The sequence below is a fragment of the Schistocerca cancellata genome, chromosome 8, assembly GCF_023864275.1.
Source record: "Schistocerca cancellata isolate TAMUIC-IGC-003103 chromosome 8, iqSchCanc2.1, whole genome shotgun sequence".
Taxonomy (NCBI): Eukaryota; Metazoa; Arthropoda; class Insecta; order Orthoptera; family Acrididae; genus Schistocerca; species Schistocerca cancellata.
In genome coordinates this window covers 343,258,337-343,284,352 of record NC_064633.1, presented here as the reverse complement: position 1 = coordinate 343,284,352, position 26,016 = coordinate 343,258,337, and the positions used below count along the sequence as shown (strand labels likewise).

Below are 26,016 nucleotides of genomic sequence, written 5' to 3'. Positions count from 1 at the left end.
AAAACCGGGGCCTAATCTAACGAGCGCCGATATCCGTTGGTAAGAGGTGATGGTAGGTTTCGAGCGTGGCGCAGACTCCACGAAGCCGTGGATCCAGGTTGCCAACAAGACACAGTGCAAGTTGGTGGTTGCTCCAAAATGGTGTGGGCTGTGTTTACATGGAATAGGTTGGGTTCTCTGGTCCAACTAGACCTATCATTTACTGGAAATGGCTACGTTTGTCCACTTGGAGACCATTTGCAGCCATTCATTAACTTCGTGTCCCAAACGTGTCACCGTTCCACAACTGTTCACGGTTGATTTGAGGAACATTCTAGGCAATTCGAGCGAATGATTTGGCCACCCAGACTGTCCGACACGAATCACATTGAAAATTTATGGGTCATAATCAGGAGGACAATTCGTACACAAAATCCTGCTTCGGCAATACTTCCGCAATTAAGGACGGCTACAGGGGCAGCATGGTTCGATATTTCTGACGACTTGTAGGGTCCGTGCCACATCCAGTTGCTGCACTACCCCGAGAAAAAGGAGGTCCGACAAGATTTTAGAAGGTATCCCGTAACTATTGCCATCTCATTGTATAATCGGTGAAGAGAAGTTGGTGTTGCTGTTTTTAAACTAAGACGAGGAATTCACGTCGAAATAATTTTATTTGTTTCTATATTTTGACCGTCAGTGCCTTTGAAGTGCATTTTATGTAGTATAAACTTAGATAACCAGGTAATGGCAGCTTCAGTGCCGATACGCGTGGCTGTGGATTATGTTCCTAATATTGGCGGTTGAATGCAAAAATATTTATAACCATTACCTTAACAATCGATGCCTCCGGTCCTTAGGATGGACAATATAATGACTACCAAAGAATTCTGGAAAATCAACCATCATGTACAAGAAGCAGAAATGTAGTACACGAATGCTTCACCAACAGATACAAATGTTACCCTCTCTTCAGCCGAAGGTTTAGTGTGCAATCAGAATGATCTGCAATTCTCATCCATTTCCGAACTACTCAATGCTGAAGTAACAATACTAAATAACACTATCATATCTGAAAGGATTAAGTCTTAACAACTGTCACATAGTCAATGCAGACGTACAAGATAACAATGGTTATTCGAATGCTAATAATAAGTAGTACATACTTTGTTCGATGATGGATGACTCAGTTTATTTCTCTGTCGATCTTCTATATCAATACGACCGGTTTCAGAACGCTGAACATAGCATCGACGCCTTATTTAAATATCGCGAGTTCGCCAAATGTGGTGTTGCCGAGCACAACCTTATGAGCAAATAAACGATTATGTTTAATGAACCCATAATATCATCCTACGCATTTGTTTAATGGGATTATGTAACAAAAAAGTGTTGAAATCAAAATGTGTAATAACAACATTAATCGGGACAGCCGCTCTATCCTTAGTAATGCATGGAAACGGGCGCTTGATCCTGAAAGGCAACAGAGAAATAAACTGAGTTGTCCATGATCTAAGAAAATCAACATTGTCATAAATGTTCTTGCATTGTAGACATATACGTAATCTCTGGTAGCATATGGAAGTTTCGTGACCTTGTGACGTCTCCATGTCGAAATTCGGCCAACTAAATAAAATACCAAACGACCTACAGAAAACTCTGGACGATGACGACGGAGGAAGCAGTCGAAATCTGACACGGCGAGAGTTCCAAGAGACCGAAAACAAATCTGATGCGGAAATATCTCCGTGAAGCTTAACTAAGAACGGGTAATATACATTGCCAGTAAACCTTCCATTTCGGATATGTCTTAAACATATTTGCGAAAGTGGTCTTTGGCTTGTAAAAAACACGGCAGGACATTTTAAGTATACTGTTCATTTCATTTTCTGTACATTCATTCTATTGTATCTTATTTTAATCTTACTGCAATCGGTTTTCTAGCTTGGTTTCAGAACTTATCAATTAATGCCTTGCAGCTGTTGCTAAAGTTCATGTGCACTAGAAACAGAACGTGTAGTGTTCTCAGCAAATCGAAGGTGACTCAGAACTGTTCCATTAACATGTACTCCTTCTCCGTTTCTTACGGTTGGAGGATCTCAAAAATTTCTCTGGCCCCGTTTGAACTATTTTTAAATTTATTAGCGGATTTTCGGCATTATCCGTACAGCCAGCCGCAGAACCATAAAATGCTACAATTATATGTTACATCCAATGAAACTGAACTTACGTCAATGATCTAAGGATATTAAGATATTTACTATGTTATAGAGCAAAAATAATTCTTTTTTCTTATATTCTTATTTAATTCTCTGTTATCAACTCGTAAACAGTTGTACACTTTTATGTCTTTTGCTGCTAAAGGAGTTCTAATGTTTGCTGTAAAGCCATTTCAGACATAATTAGTTTCGTAATTTTTGATACCTTTTGTGGCAGCCGAAGAAACTGCCGCATTCCCACGAAGAAGGTGTGATCTTGTTGAGATGGTACAAACGTTGCCGGAATCTCCCTTGATTGAATTGAATAAGCTTTCGTGATGTGGAATGCTCTTACCTGACTCATCTATCACTTTTTAATAGGTCACTATGATGATAACATCAGTGCGACTGTACCATTGGTGTATACATTCTTACAGCCTTTGGATTACTGTCTTGTTTCTCAACGCTTGTCTGTAAACGTTTTGTTGAAAGTGAGTCAAAAACTTCCCGAAATCTATGAACTGTAAGAGAGTGGTAATTCACAATTATTGCCTGTAATTTAGTTTCAGACTTGGAAGTAATCCTTTGTCCTATATTCACTTCTGAAACTATCTTTCCTCTGCCTGATAAAAATCTAATTTATTTTTTTATGTGTTTGCTGATAACTTTACCGAATATGATGGAGATTACTCAAAGAGTATTGTTTGATCTTTAATTTTTAACGTCTTTTCTGACCCCAAGCTTGTGAAATGTGTGATTACATCATTGTTCGAGATTTGGATAACAGAAGGTTAACAGAAGTTGGTGGCTACATAATCACTATTCGTGATTTGGATAACAATTTGTAAAAAATTTTGAAAGCACTTTTTGTATTAATTTTCCTTAAGGTTTAATAAAGATTTCTGTTCCTTCTTTCTTATGTACAATTGCGGTATACACTTCCTCTGAGTTTACTTCCAAAATGTCATTATCTTGAACGGTACGAACATTCAAATTTCTCTCTGTTCTTAGTTACCGTGCCATCATAACTGAGAAAAATGTGGTATCCAACGATCAGAAGTTTTTTAAGGTTTCCTTGATACTAATATTGTTGACGATTTATGTCTTTTTACGTATTCCATTTGGCCTATTTCAGCACATAATGTAGTTACCTGTTAAAAATTCCGTCTCTTGTTTGAGAGCTACCTTGTTCATTTGAGAAAATCCTCCTTTTTTCCGCGACCATATAAAATCTTTTCTGTTTGCAAAAATACCTCTTCTGTTAAATAAATGTTCTGAGAAGCTCAAGACTAACACAGCCGGTGACAGATAATCATTAATATCTCCTGACCTTCACATCACATGTACCACATGATTTCAAGAAACTGAGATTTAAAGAACTGCCTGGCTAAGAAGGTCTGACCATCTTTCCGAATTTTCCACTTTGATTTAGAAGGAATAAGTTCAGCTGAAAATAAAATTCTACAAAAACAATATAAATGACAACTGTATCGACCTGTTCGCCATACAGGAGAAATACTGATTCTCAAAGAACATAGTGTTTGGTTTTGATTTCTTGGGTATCACATACGACCTATACTATGGCGCAGCGACGTATGTAAAATAAAATTAGGAAAATATGTCTTTTATTGTCACTTCTACTGACAGCAGTATACATGAAGTAATTGTGGAACTTGGCGATATCACAGTCGATAATGTCTACAAGCCTCCACAAGCGCTGGGCCAAAACATGTGTTGAACACACATCTCCACCCATATATATATCCTGAAGATAGACGTTGACTGTGGATATTGTATCAAAAACACAGTCCCTTTGACTGTTCAGAGATGCCACTAAACTGGCCCAAAGATGTAAACAACCATGCATGGGCAGCGCCTCTTAGAAGGAGGGGGCCCGACAGCCGATCAGTTCCAGTCATTCTACCAGGAAGGAGGTACACGGCTCGTGTTATCTGTAGTTCAACCATGCCTAGACAGTCAATACCGAGTTTCGATCGCGCTTATTGTTACTTTGTGCCAGGAAGGGCTCTCGAAAAGGGAAGTGTCTAGGCATCTCGGAGTGAACCAAAGCGATGTTGTTCGGACATGGAGGAGATACAGAGAGAAAGGAACTGTCGATGACATGCCTCGCTCAGGCCACCCCAGGGGCTATTACTGCAGTGGATGACCGGTACCTAAGGATTATGGCTCGGAGGAACCCTGACAGCAACGCTACCATGTTGAATAATGCTTTTCGTGCAGCCACAGGACGTCGTGTTACCACTCAAACGGTGCGCAATAGGCTGCATGCTGCTTCACTCCCGATGTCCATGGCGAGGTCTATCTTTGCAACCACGAAATCATGCAGCTCGGTACAGATGGGCCCAACAACATGCCGAATGGACCGCTCTGGGTTGGCATCACGTTCTCTTCATCGATGAGTGTCGCTTATGCCTTCAACCAGACAATCGTCGGAGACGTGTTTGGATGCAACCCGGTCAGGCTGAACACCTTAGAGACACTGTCCACCGAGTGCAGCAAGGTGGAGTTTCCCTGCTGTTTTGGGGTGGCTTTATGTGGGACCGACGTACGCCACTGGTGGTCATGGTAGGCGCCGTAATGGCTGTACGATACATGAATGCCATCCTCCAACCGATAGTGCAACCATATCGACAGCATATTGGCGAGGCATTCGTCTTGATGGACGACAATTCGGCCCCCATCATGCATATGTTGTGGATGACTTTCTTCAGGATAACGACATCGCTCACTAGAGTGGCCAGCATGTTCCCAGACATGAACGCTATTGAACATACCTGGGATGTATTGAAAAGGGCTGTTTATGGACGACGTGACCACCAACCACTCTGAGGGATCTACGCTGAATCACCATTGAGGAGTGAGACAATCTGGACCAACAGTGCCTTGATGAACTTGTGGATAGTATGCCACGACGAATACAGGCCGGTATCAATACAAGAGGATGTGCTGCTGGGTATTAGAGGTACCGGTGTGTACAGCAGTCTGGACCAGCACCTCTGAAGATCTTGCTGTATGGCGGTACAACATGCAATGTGTGGTTTTCATGAGCAATAAAAATGGCGGAAATGATGTTTATGTTAATCTCTATTCTAATTTTCTATACAGGTTCCGGAACTCTCGGAACCGAGGTGATGCAAAACATTTTTTTGATGTGTGTATATTTACAGGTTGAGATAGATGCCTGTATGGTGCTGGTTGTTACAGAAAACACGTACAACTGACACAAGACTCTAATATTTTGAGCGCCGCTGTTTTTATAGGCGTCTGCTGGAGACTTTTCCATATTTTTGTCCGTTTGTTACCAAATTTGTAGCTCTCTCTTCAAAGCAACAAAACAAGGGAGATCGTCTTTGTATGGTTCAGTACTTAACAAAACACGTTCTGTATCTTTATCACTAAAATTTTGCGACAGCAATTTTTGTAGATGTGCGTTTCTTTCTAGTGGAGTTGTAGGGAGTCTTGATTACATTTCATTTAATAAATGATAGAGAAAAGGTATGGTCAGTGCAGACATTAATACTCTTCTACAGATTGTGCCTGGAAACTGGGTCTGTTGGTCTGTTCAAAGCATAGCTGTACACTGTACGCTGATACGTAAGGAGAGTGTCTCCTTTAAGCATTTTGGAAAGTTCTTCATTGATTAATAATAGTGTGTATTTATTTATATATTCAATTAACTTTCACCTGTGGCTTCTTTCGCATATCAATGACATTGTTGTGATGAATAAGTATCAGTGAAGCACAGCTCGCGATGTGCGCCGGCCCTTCCTCTGCCCCATCGCACGAAATCAGGTATTACACGTCTTTCCATCACAGCACCGACCGAAAGCATCGATTTCGAGGCAGTTTTTTTTTTAAATTTATTTGAAGGCTAGTGTAAGCAGAATTGCTGAGACGTATGTTTGATGAAAGTTTGTTCAGCAGTTTAAAGGTAATCTGCTATATAAAATAAAGAATTTGCCGGTAGCAACACGCTGCAAAATCAGTAAGTGATACATAATTTGATTTGGTACTACAACATAGATCTCAAAAATATCTGTAAAAGAATCTGCGAGAAAACTGGTTAACTTCTATGGCCCACCCACAATCACTATTTCTGTGATGTCTTTGGGATTCGCTGCGCCAGGTGCAATCAAAAAGACAAAAATTATTATGAGTGAACTGTGAAGCTCTCGTGGACTATTGTCTACATTTTTTCACATCTACAGTTTCGCAGTTTTCAGTTTGAAGTAGCTCTTATCGCCTGCGCAGCGTATTGTAAAAAAGTGCGTTGCCGACAAAGATTTTGCTGCCTTGATTCATTGTTATCGAGGAAGGTGGAGGGTGTTAGCCCATTGGAGCGTGTATGCGATTCTGTATCACCAAGTAAAGTTGTCACTCATATTTTGTCAACCTCAAGAGCTTCACAAGATCGAGGGTATACAACTAAGGTGGAAAAAGAGCTCAAAACCTTCAAAACAATCTGCATCCCAGAAACTAATCTGAACTCACAGTAGCTCTTCAGGAAATGGAATCAGGAAAAGCCCCTGGTTTAGATGCTATCCGTGAAGAATTTTTCCTACGTTTCGGTAACTCTACAACAAAGTGGCTTGCCAGATTTTTGCACGGATATCTTGCAGATGGACAACGTTCCCCATCAACTCAAGAGAGCTAAGATCATCGTCACCATAAAACTAGGAAAAACAAATGATCCATCGCAAAACTATACATTAGTTGCGCTGCTCACCATGATTTACAAACTTTTGGAATGATTACTCTATAACAGGACCAACCTTACTCTATAACAGGACCAGCCCCGATACACTTAAAAAAATGGTTCAAATGGCTCTGAGAACTATGGGACTTAACATCTAAGGTCATCAGTCCCCTAGAAGTTAGAACTACTTAAACCTAACTAACCTAAGGACATCACACACATCCATGCCCGAGGCAGGATTCGAACCTACGACCGTAGAGGTCGCGTGGCTCCAGACTGAAGCGCCTAGAACCGCTCGGCCACTCCGGCCGGCCCGATATACTTAAACTACCCATATTGAACAGGAAGGATTTCGCCCTGGCTGAAGCTGCTCGGATCAAGTTCTCTCATTAAATAAGTTCATCAAAGCAGGCTACTGAAAATAACTGGAAATTTCAGCCTTGTTTTTCGACCTCATATTAGCGTACGGCATAGTCTGGAGACAGGACATGATATTAGAACTCATGAAAACGATCGCCTGCAAAACTGCCATCAACATATCCAGTGCTACGCTTCTAATAGACGCTTTGAAATGATCATGAGTGATAGATTAAGCACTGACATGAAATTAACAATGGTCTTCCGCAGGAATCTGTTCTCGCCCCCCCCCCCACCACCCCACTCCCACCACCCCTTATTCAGCCTTTATATTGCTGATACACCGGAAACCACCTCACACTAGTTTGCATATGCCGATAGTTGGGCCTTGGCCGTATGTAGTACACTGAGGACATATCGACGAAGGACCTAAAAATATTGGGAAATAGTTTCGCCATTCGAAACTGAAACCTAGTGCCACAGAGAGAAAAGTTTCTACATTTCATCTCAACAAGAAGTCAGCCAATGGAGAATGCAGTATTTACTTTGAGGACAAACTTCTGTCCCACAATCTACATCTAAAATATTTTTCGCCCGGGATGGATCACTGAGTTTCACGATTCATCTGTGAAACACAGCCGCCAGACTTAGAGCTCGCAATAACATTTTCTGGCACTTTATGTGGGTCTTCAGGCGCCACGCTATGGATTTCAGCTTTAGGTCTAATCTATTTGATAGTGGAATATGGTGCACCGGATCGGCTTAACAGTACTCACACAAGACACATCGACGTCCAACTTAATCAAAATATGCGCCTCACAGTGGATACAATAAAGGTGACGGCACCTACTGAGTACCCGAACTGAGAACTAAGCAGTATGGCTCCTCTCCATATGCGACGAGAGAAATCACTCATTATAGAACTCTCAAAGATCAAGAAAAACTCTCTTCCACAATACATCCCGACTGTTAGAAAACCAAGTTGCACTCTCAAAATCCACCCCAAAGAGTGTAAAAATTCTGAATGAAAATGGATTCAGCCTAATTGATAGCTGGAAAGAGGAGCGGAAGAGACGAACATCCCTTGCCTTCTATAATATATCTTACCTCTCCAACATACTACCCAGATTCGAAAAGCCTTGTCCACCCTAAACAGAATTCGAACGAAATATGGCAGATTGACTGTCTCGCTACGAAGATGGGAGAAAATAACGTCCCCAAAGTCCGATTGTGGGGCTCGTAGGCAAATCGTTAAACATTTGGTTGAAGATTACCCACTGACAGTGTTCATTGGTGATCACTCGGAACCTACATGCTTTCGAAAAGACGGTGAAATATATCTACATCTTCATAATTTCTCTACAATTCACATTTAAGTGCCTGACAGAGTTTTAGTAAAATCAACTTCAAGCTATTTCTCTACAATTCCACTCACGAACAGCGCCCGGAAAAAACGAACAATTAAACATTCCGTACGAAACTTTGATTTTTCTTATATTATTTTGATTATCATTTCTCCCTATGTAGATGGATACCAAAAAATATTTTCACATTCTGAAGAGAAAGTTGGTGATTTAAGTTTCATGAGAAGATCCCGCCACATGAAAAAACGCATTTCTTTTAATGACTGCCACCTCAGTTCACATATCATATCAGTGTCATTCTCGTCCCTATTTCGCGATAACACAAAAGTAGTTGCCATTCTTTGAACTTTTTCAGTGTCCTCCATCAATCCTATCTCATTCGGACCCCACATCACACAGCAGTACTCCAGGTGAGGGCGGACGAGCGTAGTGTAAGCAGTCTCTTCTGTAGATCTGTTACATTTTCTAAGTGTTCCCCCAATAAACAGCAGTCTTTGCTTTGCTTTACCAAGAACATAATATACATTCTCGCGCCATTTTAAGTTATTCGTAATTATAATCCCTTAGTATTTAGTTGAATTTACAGTCTTTGTATTTGAGTGATTTGTCGTGTAACCAAAATTTAACGGATTCCTTCTAGTACTCATATGGACGACTTCGCGATTTTCATTTTTTAATGAACTGCCACTTCTCGCTTCATAGAGATATCTTTTCTAAATCATTTTTCCGTTGATTTTGATCATCTAACAACTTTGCAAGACGGCAAATGACAGTATCATCTGCGACATGCTCAGGAAGCTGCACAGATTGTCTCCTAAATCCTGTATGTAGATTAGGAACAGCAGAGGGCCTATAACACTTCCTTGGGGAACGCCAGATATTACTTGTCTTACGGCATCCCGTTAGTTACTTCGAACTGAAATCTTTCCGACAGAAAATCACGAATCCAGTCGCACAACTGAGACGATGCTCCATAGGCACGTAATTTTATTAGACATCGCTTGTGAGGTACAGTGCTGAAAGCATTCTGGTAATATAAACATACGGAATCACTCTGACATCATCTGTCGAAAGCACTCATTACTTCGTGAGAATAAAGAGCTAGTTGTGTTTCACAAGAACGATATTTTCTGAATCCGTGTTGGTTGTTTGTCAATAAATCGTTTTCTTCGAGGTATTTCATAGCGTTCGGAAACAATATATGTTCCGAAATCCCAATGCAAATCGACGAGAGTTCTATGGGTCTGTAATTCAGTGGCTTACTCCTATTTCCCTTCTTCGGTACTGGTGAGACTTATGAAACTTTCCAGTCTTTAGGTACGTATCTTTCGGCGAGCTAACGGTGCTTTAGATTGCTAAGTATGGAGTAATTTATTTCAGCATACTCGGAAAGGGGCCGGCCGGAGTGGCCGTGCGGTTCTAGGCGCTACAGTCTGGAACCGAGCGACCGCTACGGTCGCAGGTTCGAATCCTGCCTCAGGCATGGATGTGTGTGATGTCCTTAGGTTAGTTAGGTTTAATTAGTTCTGAGTTCTAGGCGACTGATGACCTCAGAAGTTAAGTCGCATAGTGCTCAGAGCCGTTTGAACCATTTTACTCGGAAAGGAACCCGACTGATATACATTCTGCACCGGAGGCATTGCCATTATTAACCGATTTAAGCTGCTTCTCTACACCTAGGATACCTGGTTCTAAGCTACTTATGTTGGCAGTTGTGCTTATTAGAATTCTAGAAAATTTTCTTCGTTTTCTTTAGTGAAACAATTTCGCAAAACCGTGATCAGTAACTCTGCTTAGTATATAAGAAATATGGTTATTCAACAGTAGTTGTATTTTCTCACATCTTGTGGTTTTACATATTTCATGTCTTTTTGCACCAAATAGTATTTTTCTTTTTTACAGCCTGTATGTTTCACACGAACACTTAATTTTGTGTTGCAGACTGCTTACCTTCAATTAATTCATGTGATGTACTACACTATACGCTAAATTAATCTGGCATATTTTTAAATATATTCTCATCCTCTACCTATATAGCTTTCTGTGAGAAGAGGATGTTTTTTAATAGCTTCTTATTAATTTTGCTTTGCATTTTAGAACTTTATGACTATATGCAATTTGAATGCGCTTTAGGAACATTCTGTACATTTTTTCTGTATTTCAGTAAATATTATATTTGGGTCCATTTCATCCATACTAATCATATATTTAATTGGTTACATCTAGAGTAAATTGTTAAGGACAAATTTTACTTAAGCATGGAGTGGGTCATTTCTGGGAAGATATCAAATGATTCTAATTGAGGCACAATTTTTTCATTTTAGTCCCGCTTTTCATTAAAATCTTCCAGTATCATTAGTAGTGTGTTTTGTTGATACTTACCAATTTCTGTATGTCTTCCTAAGGGTATTCTACCTCCTCATAAGATTGCGAGCACTTTGGTGCATAGACTTGAATGATGCCATGGAATACCATTTGTTTATTTTTATGAGTCCTGTTGATCTGCCTAAGTTTTCTTCAACATATCTAATATTTAAACGTCCTGACACAAAGAATGGGACTCGAGCCTGGGACTTATACCTTTCGCAAATTGGAAGGCAGGAGGAAAGGTATATAAGGAAGTGAAGATATGAGGTCAGATCGTGAGTTGTAAGTGGATAGCTTCATCGATAGAACACTTGGCCGCGAAACAAAAAGGCTCTACTTTCGAAGCCCCGTCCAGCACAGAGTTTTTATCTGCCAGGAAGTGAAAACTTATTCTGCATCCACACTGTTTTCAGTTTTCATGTTTACAATAATCTCTTCATCGGAATATTTTCCTTCCTTATGTCCTCTGCAATAAAACACGTACAAATTTTAGTTCTATTTCGGCTTATCTGATAAAAAAAAAGCTGTTCGATTTGATGCCACTTTAACGGCTTGTTTATTTATTCAAGAGTTCTCATCTGGCTTCTCGAGGATGAGTAGACCCTGTTATAGACTTTTCCACAATCTTACGTTGACAGAGTGAGAGGGAGGGGGGGTGGCGAAGAAATGAAAGTCAGTGTTGGTGTATAGCGGCAATCGCCTGGTGTGACATGGAAGCTATGGGGGACGCACGTCTGGGCGGAGGCCTGAGGACAAGGTTGTTGCGTGTGATGGCAGGCGGTGGTGAACCAGCTGGGGATGCACGAGCTGGTGCCGCACAGCGAGTTCCTGGAGGGCCTCGGCGCCACCATCTGCCGGTCGAAGGCTGTCTACAAGGACGTCTGCACCAACCTCCTCTTCCTCATGGCCGGCTACTCCTCCAAGCATCTCAACTCGGTAAGGAAAATCCTAGGGCGGGGGATTCTACAGTTTCAGTGCTCAATAAAAAATTGTATTACTTTCATGCCTTGTATAATGATAGGCCTGTGTTCCATATACAGGGTGGTCCATTGATCGTGACCGGGCCAAATATCTCACGAAATAAGCATCAAACGAAAAAACTACAAAGAACCAAACTTGTCTATCTTGAAGGGGGACACCAGATGGTGCTATGGTTGGCCCGCTAAATGGTGCTGCCATAGGTCAAACGGATATCAACTGCGGTTTTTAAATAGGACCCCTTACACTTACTGTTTCCGTCCCCCTATCCCTGCCCCATGGCTTCCCAACACTGTGTGTGCCAGCCCTATCCTGCCACCTCTAGTCCCTTCAAGCTCCGGCAGACAGTGCTGATTCCTCATCCCCTACCTCTACCCTTGTACGTGTAGTACGTAAAGAAACATGAATGTTTTAGTTGGACCACTTTTTTCGCTTTGTGATAGATGGCACTGTAATAGTTACAAACATATGGCTCACAAGTTTAGACGAACGGTTGATAACATGTAGGTTTTTTAAATTAAAATACAGAACATAGGTACGTTTGAATATTTTATTTCTGTTGTTCCAATGTGTGATACACGTACCTTTGTGAACTTATCATTTCTAAGAAGGCATGCTGTTACAGCGTGATTACCTGTAAATACCACATTAATGCAATAAATGCTCAAAATGATGTCCGTCAACCTCAATGCATTTGGCAATACGTGTAACGACATTCCTCTCAACAGCGGATGGTTCGCCATCCATAATGTTCGCACATGCATTGACAATGCGCTAACGCATGTTGTCAGGTGTTGTCGGTGGATCACGATAGCAAATATCCTTCAACTTTCCCCACAGAAAGAAATCCAGGGCCGTCAGATCCGGTGAACGTGCGGGCCATGGTAAGGTGCTTCGACGACCAATCCACCTATCATGAAATATACTATTCAATACCGCTTCAACCGCACGCGAGCTATGTGCCGGACATCTATCATGTTGGAAGTACATCGCCATTTTGTCATGCAGTGAAACATCTTGTAGTTACATAGGAAATCAGCGTACATTGCACCATTTAGGTTGCCACCGATAAAATGGGGGCCAATTATCCTTCCTCTCATAATTCCGCACCATACATTAAACCGCCAAGGTCGCTGATGTTTCACTTGTCGCAGCCATCGTGGATTTTACGTTGCCCAATAGTGCAACCGCTGTTGGTGAATGACGCTTCGCCGCTAAATAGAACGCGTGCAGAATGTCTATCATCGTTCCGTAATTTCTCTTGTGCCTAGTGGCAGATCTGTACACGACGTTCAAAGTCGACCCCATGCAATTCCTGGTGCATAGAAATATGGTACGGGTGCAATCGATGTTGATGTAGCATTCTCAACACCGACGTTTTTGAGATTCCCGATTCTCGCGCAGTTTGTCTGCTACTGATGTGCGGATTAGCAGTGACAGCAGCTAAAACACATACTTGGGCATCATTATTTGTTGCAGCCCGTGGTTGACGTTTCACATGTGGCTGAAGACTTCCTGTTTCCTTAAATGAAGTAACTATCCAGCGAACGGTCCGGACACTTGGATGAGGTCGTCCAGGATAGCGAGCAGTGTACATAGCACACACCCGTTGGGCATTTTGATCACAACAGCCATACATCAACACGATATCGACCTTTTCCGCAATTGGTAAACGGTCCATTTTAACATAGGTAATGTATGAAGAAGCAAATACCGTCCGCACTGGCGGAATGTTACGTGATACCACGTACTTATACGTTTGTGCTTATTAAAGCGCCATCTATCACAAAGCGAAAAAAGTGGTCCAACTAAAACATTCATATTTCTTTACATGCTACACGAATATGTAATAAAAAATGGGGGTTCCTATTTAAAAAAAACGCAGTTAATATAAATTTGAACTATGGCAGCGCCATCTGACGGGCGAACTATAGCGTCATCTGGTTTGCCCCTCCAAGCTAGACGAGTTTCGTTCTTTGTAGTTTATTCGTTTATGCTTATTTCGTGAGATATTTGGCCCGGTCACTATCAATGGACCACCCCGTATATGTGACATATGTGACATTAGATTCTTTGATCACGTTTACCGTCACATACACTGCTATCCTGACTGTATGCAGAGATTTAGAAACACTCTGTCTCCTCTACTATCTTATCAACGTATGCTGTCCCTCATATTTATCCTCGACCTTAACGCTCTCGTCAGAAAAACATTGCAGAAACACCCCTTCCCATCTGAGCTAAATTCTTTCGGTCCCACTCCATTACTCAGACCAGTTTCTCGAAGACCTTCCTAGTAACAGGGATCCGACTCTGGAATAACCGCCCTCATTACATTAGAGAACTGAATAACATCTGCAGCTTCAGAAGGCAGTTAATGACGTCTACTACAGCAGCAATAAGGATTAATATTGTCCCTGCACACACTCGGTGCCCCTTTGCATCCTTCTATCCAACTGGATTTTCCTCATTTCCCACTATTCTTAGCTGGTGCAGTCACCTTAAGATTCCCTTCCCCTGAGCTCACTATAACTACTATTGTTATTATTAGACACATAGTAGACCCGTTGTGGATCACGTGAAGCATCTATAGTTCCTCCTGCGGTATTTCCATGAGACTTTAATTTTCCCGCTCGTGGCTTTCTTTCTTTCGTCCGTCCACTTTGTACTAGTCTTTTTGGCTCTTGTCTCTGGCTGGACTTCCCACTTGTCTATTTTGCTTCTGCAAATGTTACAGTCTGCAGTGTCCTGAATGGTGAGTTGAGCATCAGTAAGGTCTCTTCGTACTTGTTCGGTCCATGCCATACCTTTAAGGTTTTCAGTGACTGTGAGTCTATACTCAGGGAGTCTGTGTATGCGTCCACAGAATTTAAGGTGTCGTTTTCTAATGTCAGCAGCAATATTTGAAATTTCCTCTGTAGTTTTGTTGGTTTGCATTCTATGTCCAGCTTCTGTTTTTTGTGGTCCATCCTAACGATCTTTCGTTCTTCTTTTTGTAAATTTTATAGTAGCATCTTGTTATGGAGTGACAAGGTTTCTGCTGCGTATAGCACCTCGGCTTCAATGACAGTGCTGCAGTGCCTGATTTTTGCACGCATGGACATGCACTTTTTGTCGTAAAGTTGGGGTGTTCGACCGTAGGCTCTCTTTATTTTCTGTGCTCGAGTTTCTTGAGATTTTTTTTCTAGTCAAGTGGGTTCCAAAATTTCCCACAGGTATTTAAAATGTGGAACTCTGTTTATCCATCCATATTTTGTGGTGAGATGCTGTATGTTCAAGAGTGTACACATAAATTCCCTTTTCTCAAAAGAAATGTGCAAGCCAACGTTCTCGGCTCATTACTTGAGTATTTCTATTTGATGTATTGCATTTTGTTCACTGTCTGTAAAGATTGCAATGCCATCGGCCAAGGCTAGTCAAGCGACTTCAGTTTTCCTGGTTTCCATAGACCACGTTTTCTAAGCTCACTCTCCCATTCCCTTATGACCTTGTCCAAAATGATATTGAATAGAGTTGTAGATAGTCCGTCTTTCAGTTCTGATCTCAAAACATTCCGAGATTCCCCCAAGAATTTTACTTTAGAAATTGTGATGGAGAGTGTCTGTTCAATGAGCTTACGTGTTTTCTGGTCAAGTCCGAGTTATATAAGAATGTTGACAAGGAATTTACGGTCGACTGAGTCATACGCCTTTCTGAAGTCGACGAATGTACATATGGTGGGCTTATGTGTAAAAGCTCTGTATTTCAACGTTCTTTTTAGATTAAAAATTTGTTCAGGGCAGGAACGTCCGGGACGGAAACCCGCTTGATACTCCCCAACCTTTTGTTCAATTTGCTCCTGTGTTCTCTGCAATAGGCATGAAGAGAATATCTTGTAGGTGACTGGTAGTAGCGAAATACCTCGGTAATTGTTGACATCCGTTATGTCGCCTTTTTTGTCCAGGGGGTGGATAAGTGCACACTTCCAGTCGTCAGGTAATTCTTCTGTTGTCCAAATTTCTTTGATAATTTCCATGAGCTCCTCAAGTGGGCCTAAATTTATCAGTAGTTCTGCTACTATGTTATCAGCACCAGCCGCTTTGTTGCTTTTGAGATGGTGGATGTGTTTGAGGATTTCTTCTTTTGAGGGTGATATTGAGTCTTGGTTGGTGTGTGTGGGTTCAATAAGTGGGAATCCGTCTGTAGGTTCTGAACAATTTAGTAAATTGGCGAAGTAAACTGCGAGTTCTTTGCAGTTTTCTTCATTAGTAAGTGCTAATTCTCCATTTTGTATTTTAAAGCAGAGTTTTTGTGGTGTGAACATTCGTATCCTATTTGCAAATGTCCTGTTACATTGTAATTCCGAAAGTCACTCTCCAGTTATTCCAGTTGTACGTTTAGATATCATCTCTTGGTTTGTCTGATGGTTTGTAAGGTGTCAGGCAAATCCAACACCTGACATGATAAGCTAATCCAGTAGTATGTCACATAGCTCCGAATAAATCGTGACATTCAATTAACCAAAGTAATACGAGTAACGAGTGAGCAAATGGAATACCACAGACTAACACAAGAATGCCTAAATGCATGTCATACCTTCCCACCGTGAGACAGACGCAGTTCCGAGGGGAGAAACGAGAACAGAAGCCGAGAGCAGAACCGTGTTAAGCTGGAAGTCCCTACGATAAGGGACGGACACCCACGTCGCCAGCTAACCGCTAGGACCACACCCCAACCGCAAGTTTTAGCGTGAGACTTTTTCGCGTCTCTGTTACGTCAGGACCACCACGCAGCCCATGTTAAAAGCTAGAGCCCTCCAGAAGAGCAGTATAGATCTTACGATAACACACAAAGGACCACTCCCCAGCCGCAAGTTTTAGCGTGAGATTTTTTCGGGTCTCTGTTACGTTGCAAACTTTAAAAACATTGCCCCACCATGAAAAGTATAACGTTTCTCATTGGATAGACAGAATTTTTGTAGGCGGAGCTTAAGGTTAACATTAAGACCCTGATTGGTCAGATGAAAACACAGCCAGATAGTTTTTTTAAACCAACTTCGGTAAATTGTAGTAAGGAGAAGTTAGGAGAGAGTTGCTTACGAGACGGCGAGGTGAGCGGAGCTGTGCTGTTCGCTGCCCCCTGACGAACACCGACAAGGTAATGAACGCACGCGATGCCGCATAACAGCGCATAAAGCTTCACTCAGAACTGCAGAAGTCTCATCTGTTACACCCCCTTTTTGCGTAATACTAGTGTCGATCGTCAATTAAAGCCCATGGTGTTCACATTTGCCACTTGAAGTAAAAATCTGAAACGCGATGATTTTTCTGTTATATAGTTATTGAGAAGCCACATCAGCCACTGTAATTTACGACAAGTTAGATAAGTAATTAAAGATAATTGAGGGTCATTGTAGACCATTTTGATAGTTTTTTCTTTTGTGAAACTTAATTTAAACCTAGATTATAGATGTGATATGGCATAGGTCATCGTTCGATCCATTGTAGAACTTGGAAACCCATTCAGAGAATATTCGTTCACATTTTTGTTGAACGCAGTTGGTTTTTATCATCCTGTATTAAAACATTTCCTTTTATCAATAGTAAAATTTATAAACAATGTTGTGAGTAGAATAAAATTTTCAATGGTAAACTTAACTGCTTTATCGACGTTATTTTACCAGCTAACTAAAAATAGGAGAGCATTGAACCCCTTCCACTAAATTTAGTTAGTATTAAAATTCTTTTACAGGGAGTGCAGTGGAGCTGACGCTGAAATCATTAAGTATTTGGTTGTATCATCGCTAGTCTCACTGAACTCTTCTGAATTCTACATGTCATGTGTGGTCTGGCGTCTCCTTACCAGCAACAGGTCCCAGGTTCAAACTAGTCAATTCCCTAAAAAACACGCTCAGAGCGTCGTTGCACGAAAGTGGTAGGGAGACACGATATAGAACAAACAGACACCACCCAGAATGTTAGAGGTTCTGGCTGTTTCTTTCCGTACTTCGAAGAAATTTTGTTGTGTTTCTGTCGTTTTCCTGCTGCTGCATCATTCGGGAGGTGGAGTTTATGGAAGCCACTGTGGGAAAGGAGATGAAGGGTGCAGAGATGGAGGGTAGGGGGGACACAACAGTGAAGACGTGGCAGGGGGCGGGGATGGGAGAGGAGAGGAGCAACCAGGGGGTGAGGGGGATCAAAGCGGTGGGAGGTGTAGAGTATGCGGATATGTTCGAGGAACAGGAGCAGATGGGGGAAAGGAATGAGGTCGTAGAGGATCCACGTGGGGGACAGGAGGTGTATACGGAAGGCGAGGCGGAGTGCATGAGACGCTCATGGATCTGGAGGGACTTATAGAATTTGGGGTGGGGGTCAGATATCCAGGCAGGACTGGCATAACAGAGGATGGGATGGATTAAGGATTTGTAAGTGTGGAGGATGGTAGAGGGGTGCAACCCCCATGTCCGGCCAGAGAGGAGTTTGAGGAGTTGGAGGCAGTTGTGGGCTTTGGATTGGATGGAGTGGAGATGAGAGATCCAGGTGAGGAGATGGTCAATGGTGAGGCCAAGGTACGTGAGGGTCGGGGTGGCTGGCTGAGCGAGAGGCAGGCGCTTAACTACGCTATCGGAGGCACCGCTATTGGCCGCTGGAATCACGTGTTCCTCTGTGGCGCCCTCACACTAAAAGCGGGCCAGGAGGCGCGCGCCGCCACAGCTTATGGCGCGATGGTACAGAGACCTCTATGGCTCTTCGACGTCCATGACGTCTGGCGCGGATTCAAATTCCGCAGCTCGCGGTACCAGATCCCCCCCCGAAAATCGCGCGTAGAGGCGGAACCGCCCCGGACGGTGCCGAGGTGGGCGGCAATGGGAAGAGGAACTGGGCGTATCAACCGCAATTGGCGGGGAGGAAGGGACGCCCGAGGTATCCGTGACAGCCGATGCAGAGTCCAGGGTGGGGGAGGGAGCCGCCTATCCACTCGGAGACGGAGAGGGCCGGCGGCAGGACCGCGGGGAGACGGCAACCGGGGGCTGGGACGGTGACTCGAGGACCACGTCCGTACCCGAAGGAGGTAGGGAAAGAGGCGGCGGCGCGAGTCCCGTGGCAGCACGAGGGCGGAGCTGGTTATGATGGCAGCGCTCCAAGCCTTTCGACGTCTGCAACCACGTCACACGCCGCCCATGGGCTGCGACGACCGTGGCGGGTGTCCAACCCGCCTTGCGCCCGTACTCGCGGGCCCACACGGCCGTGCCAGGGGCATAACATACCGCTGCGAGGGCCGGGAGTGGGGGGGGGGGGGGGAGGAGGATGGCATCAGCAAATGAAGCAGGGTCCGCGGCTGTCGCCCACGAAGGAGCTCCGCCGGTCTGCGTCCGTCAATTGGTCGTAGTGCGATAGGTGCTCAAAAACAGGGTGAGGGCCGACGTGGTTGGAGATGTGCCGAGCGCCTTAGTCAACTGGTGTTCAAAAGTTAGGACGAGCCTCTCCGCCGCGCCATTGGACGAAGTACAAAATGTCCTATTTCATACACTATACTGACAATACGAGACTATCGGCAACTAGGAATTGGTACTAACTGCAGTCACAAATTTTAGGAAGGTTTAGAGATCTAGAATTAAGGAAGAGAAGGACAACATTGGTTGCATATAAATTTTGGTTTTTCGCCCGTATATCTCAATCTCAATATTCTCTTCATCACAGAAAATCACTTGATACAGCCACTCATGTAATAGAGAAAAAGAGCCGGAATGCTACAAGTCGTGCTCAAAGCAGCAGAGCTAATTCAGGAAGTACAACATGCGTGAAATGCAGCTTGCGTGATTCAAACACGACATCTTGCAAAAGATGGATGCATGTAAATAGGTTGGTCTTGGCCTCCGAAAGGCGATCGACGGTTTACCATATCGTCAACTAGCAACCAAGATACGATCACATGGAGTATCGTCACAAACAATGATTGGCTCGAGGAATATTGGACTAGTAGAAGCCAGTACGTTATAACGGGTGACAAATGTTCTATGGAAACAAAAATTACATCGGGTGTGCCACTAGGAAGCGTACTAGGTCTCCTGATGTTATCAGTATATATAAACGATTTATCCACTATAATCAGCATTACTCTGAGATTGTTCTTTGACGATGCTGTTGTGTATAAGAAAGTATTATCATTGAAAGATCGTAAGGAACTGCATATAGTCTTCGACAAAATTTCCAGATGGTGCAATGAATGGTATCCTTACTTAAATATGGGTAAATGTAACATTACCATGAAAAAACGAAACAACCAACGACGGCATAACATTCTAAGACTCGGAGTACGGAATGTCACAAGTTTGAACCTAGTACGGAAGCAACAGGAAAGCTAGAAAATCTGAAAAGGGAAATACAAAGGCTCTATCTAGATATAGCGGTGTGGGGGAACAGTGAAGTGAAATGGAAAATGGAATAAGGATTTCTGGTCAGATGAATGTAGGGTAACACCAACACAAGCAGAAAATGGTATAACGGGGTAGGATTCTCTATGAATAGGAAGGTACGATACGGAGTGAGTTCCTGTGAACAGTCCAGAGATAGGATTGTTCCAGGATTGTCAGAACTGACATCGAACCAACATCGACAACAATAGGTCAGAGATGCATGCCAACGTCGTAAGCTGAAGACGAATAGACGGAAAAGATCTATGAGAATAATGAATGGGTAATTCGGCATGTAAAGGCAGATGTAAATCTAATAATCGTGGGGAATGGAATGCGGTTGTAGAGGAAGAAGTAGGAGAAAGGTTACGAGACAATATAGGCTTTGTATTAGAAATAAGGGTAGAGAAGGCTAATTGACTTCTGCAGTAATTTTCAAATGATAGTACCGCATAATTTGTTCAAGAAGCACAAGAGGAGGAAGTATGCTTGAAAAAGACCAAGAGACACGGGAAGGTTCCAGGTAGATTACATCATGATCAGACAGAGATTCCGAAATAAGATGTTGGATTATAAGACGTACGCAGATGCAGATATACACTCCTGGAAATTGAAATAAGAACACCGTGAATTCATTGTCCCAGGAAGGAGAAACTTTATTGACACATTCCTGGGGTCAGATACATCACATGATCACACTGACAGAACCACAGGCACATAGACATAGGCAACAGAGCATGCACAATGTCGGCACTAGTACAGTGTATATCCACCTTTCGCAGCAATGCAGGCTGCTATTCTCCCATGGAGACGATCGTAGAGATGCTGGATGTAGTCCTGTGGAACGGCTTGCCATGCCATTTCCACCTGGCGCCTCAGTTGGACCAGCGTTCGTGCTGGACGTGCAGACCGCGTGAGACGACGCTTCATCCAGTCCCAAACATGCTCAATGGGGGACAGATCCGGAGATCTTGCTGGCCAGGGTAGTTGACTTACACCTTCTAGAGCACGATGGGTGGCACGGGATACATGCGGACGTGCATTGTCCTGTTGGAACAGCAAGTTCCCTTGCCGGTCTAGGAATGGTAGAACGATGGGTTCGATGACGGTTTGGATGTACCGTGCACTATTCAGTGTCCCCTCGACGATCACCAGTGGTGTACGGCCAGTGTAGGAGATCGCTCCCCACACCATGATGCCGGGTGTTGGCCCTGTGTGCCTCGGTCGTATGCAGTCCTGATTGTGGCGCTCACCTGCACGGCGCCAAACACGCATACGACCATCATTGGCACCAAGGCAGAAGCGACTCTCATCGCTGAAGACGACACGTCTCCATTCGTCCCTCCATTCACGCCTGTCGCGACACCACTGGAGGCGGGCTGCACGATGTTGGGGCGTGAGTGGGAGACGGCCTAACGGTGTGCGGGACCGTAGCCCAGCTTCATGGAGACGGTTGCGAATGGTCCTCGCCGATACCCCAGGAGCAACAGTGTCCCTAATTTGCTGGGAAGTGGCGGTGCGGTCCCCTACGGCACTGCGTAGGATCCTACGGTCTTGGCGTGCATCCGTGCGTCGCTGCGGTCCGGTCCCAGGTTGACGGGCACGTGCACCTTCCGCCGACCACTGGCGACAACATCGATGTACTGTGGAGACCTCACGCCCCACGTGTTGAGCATTTCGGCGGTACGTCCACCCGGCCTCCCGCATGCCCACTATACGCCCTCGCTCAAAGTCCGTCAACTGCACATACGGTTCACGTCCACGCTGTCGCGGCATGCTACCAGTGTTAAAGACTGCGATGGAGCTCCGTATGCCACGGCAAACTGGCTGACACTGACGGCGGCGGTGCACAAATGCTGCGCAGCTAGCGCCATTCGACGGCCAACACCGCGGTTCCTGGTGTGTCCGCTGTGCCGTGCGTGTGATCATTGCTTGTACAGCCCTCTCGCAGTGTCCGGAGCAAGTATGGTGGGTCTGACACACCGGTGTCAATGTGTTCTTTTTTCCATTTCCAGGAGTGTAGATTCAGATCACAATTTGGTACTGATGAAGAGTAGAATGAAGTTTAAGAGAATCGACCGAAAGAATGAACACATCCAAAAAGGGCAATGACAGGCATTGGACAGACATACATAGGTAGAAAGGAGGTAACTGCGAAGAAACCTTGGGTAAGAGACGAAATAGTTAAATTGATCGACGAGAGGAGAAAGTGCAAAAATGTTCATGGAAAGATGGGAATACAGCAATATAACTCCCTTAAGACTGAAATAAATAACAAATGTAGGGTAGCCATGGCGAATGGCTGCAGGAAAGATGTGAAGAAATCGAAACAAAAATACTAGTCTGGAGGATTGACTCAGCAAAAACGACCTTTGGTGCAATTAAAAGTAAGGGTGGTAACACTGAGAGTGCAACGGGATACGCAGAAGACAGAGTAGATGGGTGAAAAGAGTATGTCGCAGGTCTCTGTGAGCGAGACAACTTATCTGATGATGTGTTACAAGAAGAAATTGGAACTGATAGGAATTGAAAAGGGGATACAGTATTAGAACCAGAATGTGAAAGAGCCCTGGAGGACTTGAGATCAAGTAAGGCAGAAGGGATAGATAACATTCCAACGGAATTTCCACAGTCATTGAGGGAAATGACTACCAAATGACTGTTCAAGTCGGTATGTAGAATTGATGACACTGGCTATATACTATCAGGCTTTCGTAAAAATATCATCTACGCTGTTCCGAAGATAAAAAGCGCAAGTAAGTGGGAAATCATCACGCAATCAGCTTCACAGTTCATGCACCCAAGCACTGCTCATGCATCCAAGCTCTGGACGAGAGTAATTTACAGAAGTAGGGAAAAGAAAATTGAGGATCATTAGATGACCATCGGGTTGGCTTGAAGAAAGATAAAGGCACCAGAAACGCAGTTATAACTTTGCGATTGATAATAGAAGCAAGACTGAAGAAAAATCGAGACACATTCATAGGATTCGTCGACCCGGAAAAAGCGATCAAAAATCTAAAAAGGTGCAATATGTTCGAAATTCTGAGAAAAATAGGAGTGAGCTTCAGGAAATCCTGGTGAGTGTGATATACGCCGACGAAAGTCGTGGTGATAGCAAGTTGCACATATACGGATGGCGGTAGCTTCGCGTACACAAGATATAAAAGAGCAGTGCATGTTGGAGCTGTCATTCTTACTCAGGTGTGATTCATGTGAAAAGGTTCTCGACGCGATAACGGCCGCACGACGGGAATTAACAGACTTTCAACGTGGAATTGTAGTTGGAGCTAGACGCATGAGACATTCAGTTTCGGAAATCGTTAGGGAATTCAGTATTCCGAGATCCACAGTGTCAAGACTGTGCCGAGAATACCAAATTTCAGGCATTACTTCTCGCTATGGACGACGAAGTGGCCGACAGCCTTCAATTAACGACCGAGAGTAGCGGCGTTGGCGTAGAGTTGTCAGGGCTAATAGACGAGCAACACTGCGTGAAATAACCGCATAAATCAACGTGGGACATAACGACGAACGTATCCGTTAGACAGTGTGGCGAAATACGGCGTTAATGGGTTATGCAGCAGACGACCGACGCGAGTGCGTTTGCTAACACTAGGATATCATCTACGCCTCTAGAGTTCAATCTATATTTGGAAGAAGCAATGTCGGAAATAAAAGAAAGCTTCAAGAGTGGCATTAAAATTCAGGGTGAAGGCTATCAATGATTAGTTTCGCTGATGACATTGCTATCCTCGGTGAATGTGAAGTACAATTACAGGCTCTGTTGGATGGAATGAACAGTCTAGTGAATACGAAATATGGATTGAGAGTAATGAGAAGTAGCAGAAACGTCCGCCCCAATAGCTGAATGGTCAGCGTGACGGACTGCCGTCCTAAGAGGGCCGAGTTCGATTCTCGGCTGGGTCGTAGATTTTCTCCTCTCATGGACTGGGTATCGTGTTGCCTTCATCATAATGTCACCCACATCCGGCGCGCAGGTCGCCCAACGTGGCGTCGAATGTAATAAGACCTGCACCAAGGCGGCCGGTCCTGCCCTGTAAGGGGCCTCCCGGTCAATGATGCCCAACGCTCATTTCCATTTTTTCAGTAGCAGAAATGAGAACAATTAGAAACATGTAATTTCCTGACAGATTAAAACTGTGTACCGGACTGAGACTCGAACTCGGTACCTTTGCCTTTCGCTGGCAAGTGCTCTGCCAACTGAGCTACCCAAGTACGACTCATGCCCCGTCCTCACAGCCTTACTTCTTCCAGTATCTCGTCTCCTACCTTCCAAACTTTACAGAAGCTCTCCTGCGAACCTTGCAGAACTAGCACTCCTGAAAGAAAGGATATTGCGGAGACATGGCTTAGCTACAGCCTGGGGGATGTTTCCAGAATGAGATTTTCACGCTGCAGCGGAGTTTGGAAGGTGGGAGACGAGATACTTTCAGAAGTAAAGCTGTGAGGAGAGGGCGTGACTCGTGCTTGGGTAGCTCAGTTGGCAGAGCACTTGCCCGCGAAAGGTAAGGTCCCGAGTCCGAGTCTCGGTCCGGCACACAGTTTTAATCTGCCAGGAAGTTTCATATCAGCGCACACTCCGTTGCAGAGTGAAAATCACATTCCAAATTAGAGACTTAACATCTGATTGATGCTCTCGAAGTACGTAGATGAAATTAAGCTACTATGCTACTTAGGCAGCAAAATGACGGATGGAGCAAGGAGGACATCAAAAACAGCCTAGCGATGGCAAAATGGGCATTCCTGGCCAATAGAAGTCTACTAGCATCAGACACAGGCCTAAATTTGAGGACGAAATTTCTGAGAATGTACGCCTGAAGCGCAACGTTGTATGGTAGTGTAACATGGGGTAGAGAAAACCGGAACAGAAGAGAATCGAAGGGTTTGAGATATGGTGCTACAGAGGAATACTGAGTGTTAGTTGGATTGATAAGTTAATAAATGACGAGGTTCTTCTCAAAATCGGTGAAAGAAGGAAAACACTGACAAGAAAAAGGGACAGGATGATTGGTGATGTGTTAAGGTATCAGGGAATAGACTTCGTGGCGGCAGAGAGAACTGTGGAGAGTAAAACCTGTAGGAGAAGAAAGAGATCTGAATAGATCCAACAAGTAATTGGGGACATAGGTTGCAAGTGTTTCTATGAGACAAAGAGGTTGTCGTAGGAGAGGGATTGGTGTTGGGTATCCTCAAACCACTCAGAAGATTGAAGACTCAAAATAAACAAAAGTAAGATAAATGCCTATAACAAACAGAAATAACCCGACAATTTCCATTTATAAGACTATTTTCCATACCGCATCACTTGGCTGCAAGACCAACAGCTGGCCCGCATCTCGTGGTCGTGCGGTGGCGTTCTCGCTTCCCACGCCCGGGTTCCCGGGTTAGATTCCCGGCGGGGTCAGGGATTTTCTCTGCCTCGTGATGGCTGGGTGTTGTGTGCTGTCCTTAGGTTAGTTAGGTTTAAGTAGTTCTAAGTTTTAGGGGACTGATGACCTTAGATGTTAAGTTCCATAGTGCTCAGAGTCATTTGAACCATTTTTTTTTTTGAACAAACAGCTGGCACTCAATCTCGAGGTGGGCGGTTGTCAAAATGTAAGTCTATGGCCGATATTTGTTCATATAATGCCGAGATATTCT

The 26,016-nt window shown here is 43.7% G+C and overlaps 1 protein-coding gene across 1 annotated transcript in view; it reads left to right on the top strand.

Moving 5' to 3' along the window:
* LOC126095562 (lipase 3-like) overlaps positions 1–26,016 on the top strand; it is a 163,182-nt gene that overhangs the window by 81,305 nt on the left and 55,861 nt on the right. Inside the window, exon 5 of the mRNA XM_049910340.1 lies at positions 11,760–11,918. Within this exon, the coding sequence (XP_049766297.1) occupies positions 11,760–11,918 (159 nt within the window). The remainder of the gene's footprint in view (positions 1–11,759; positions 11,919–26,016) is intronic.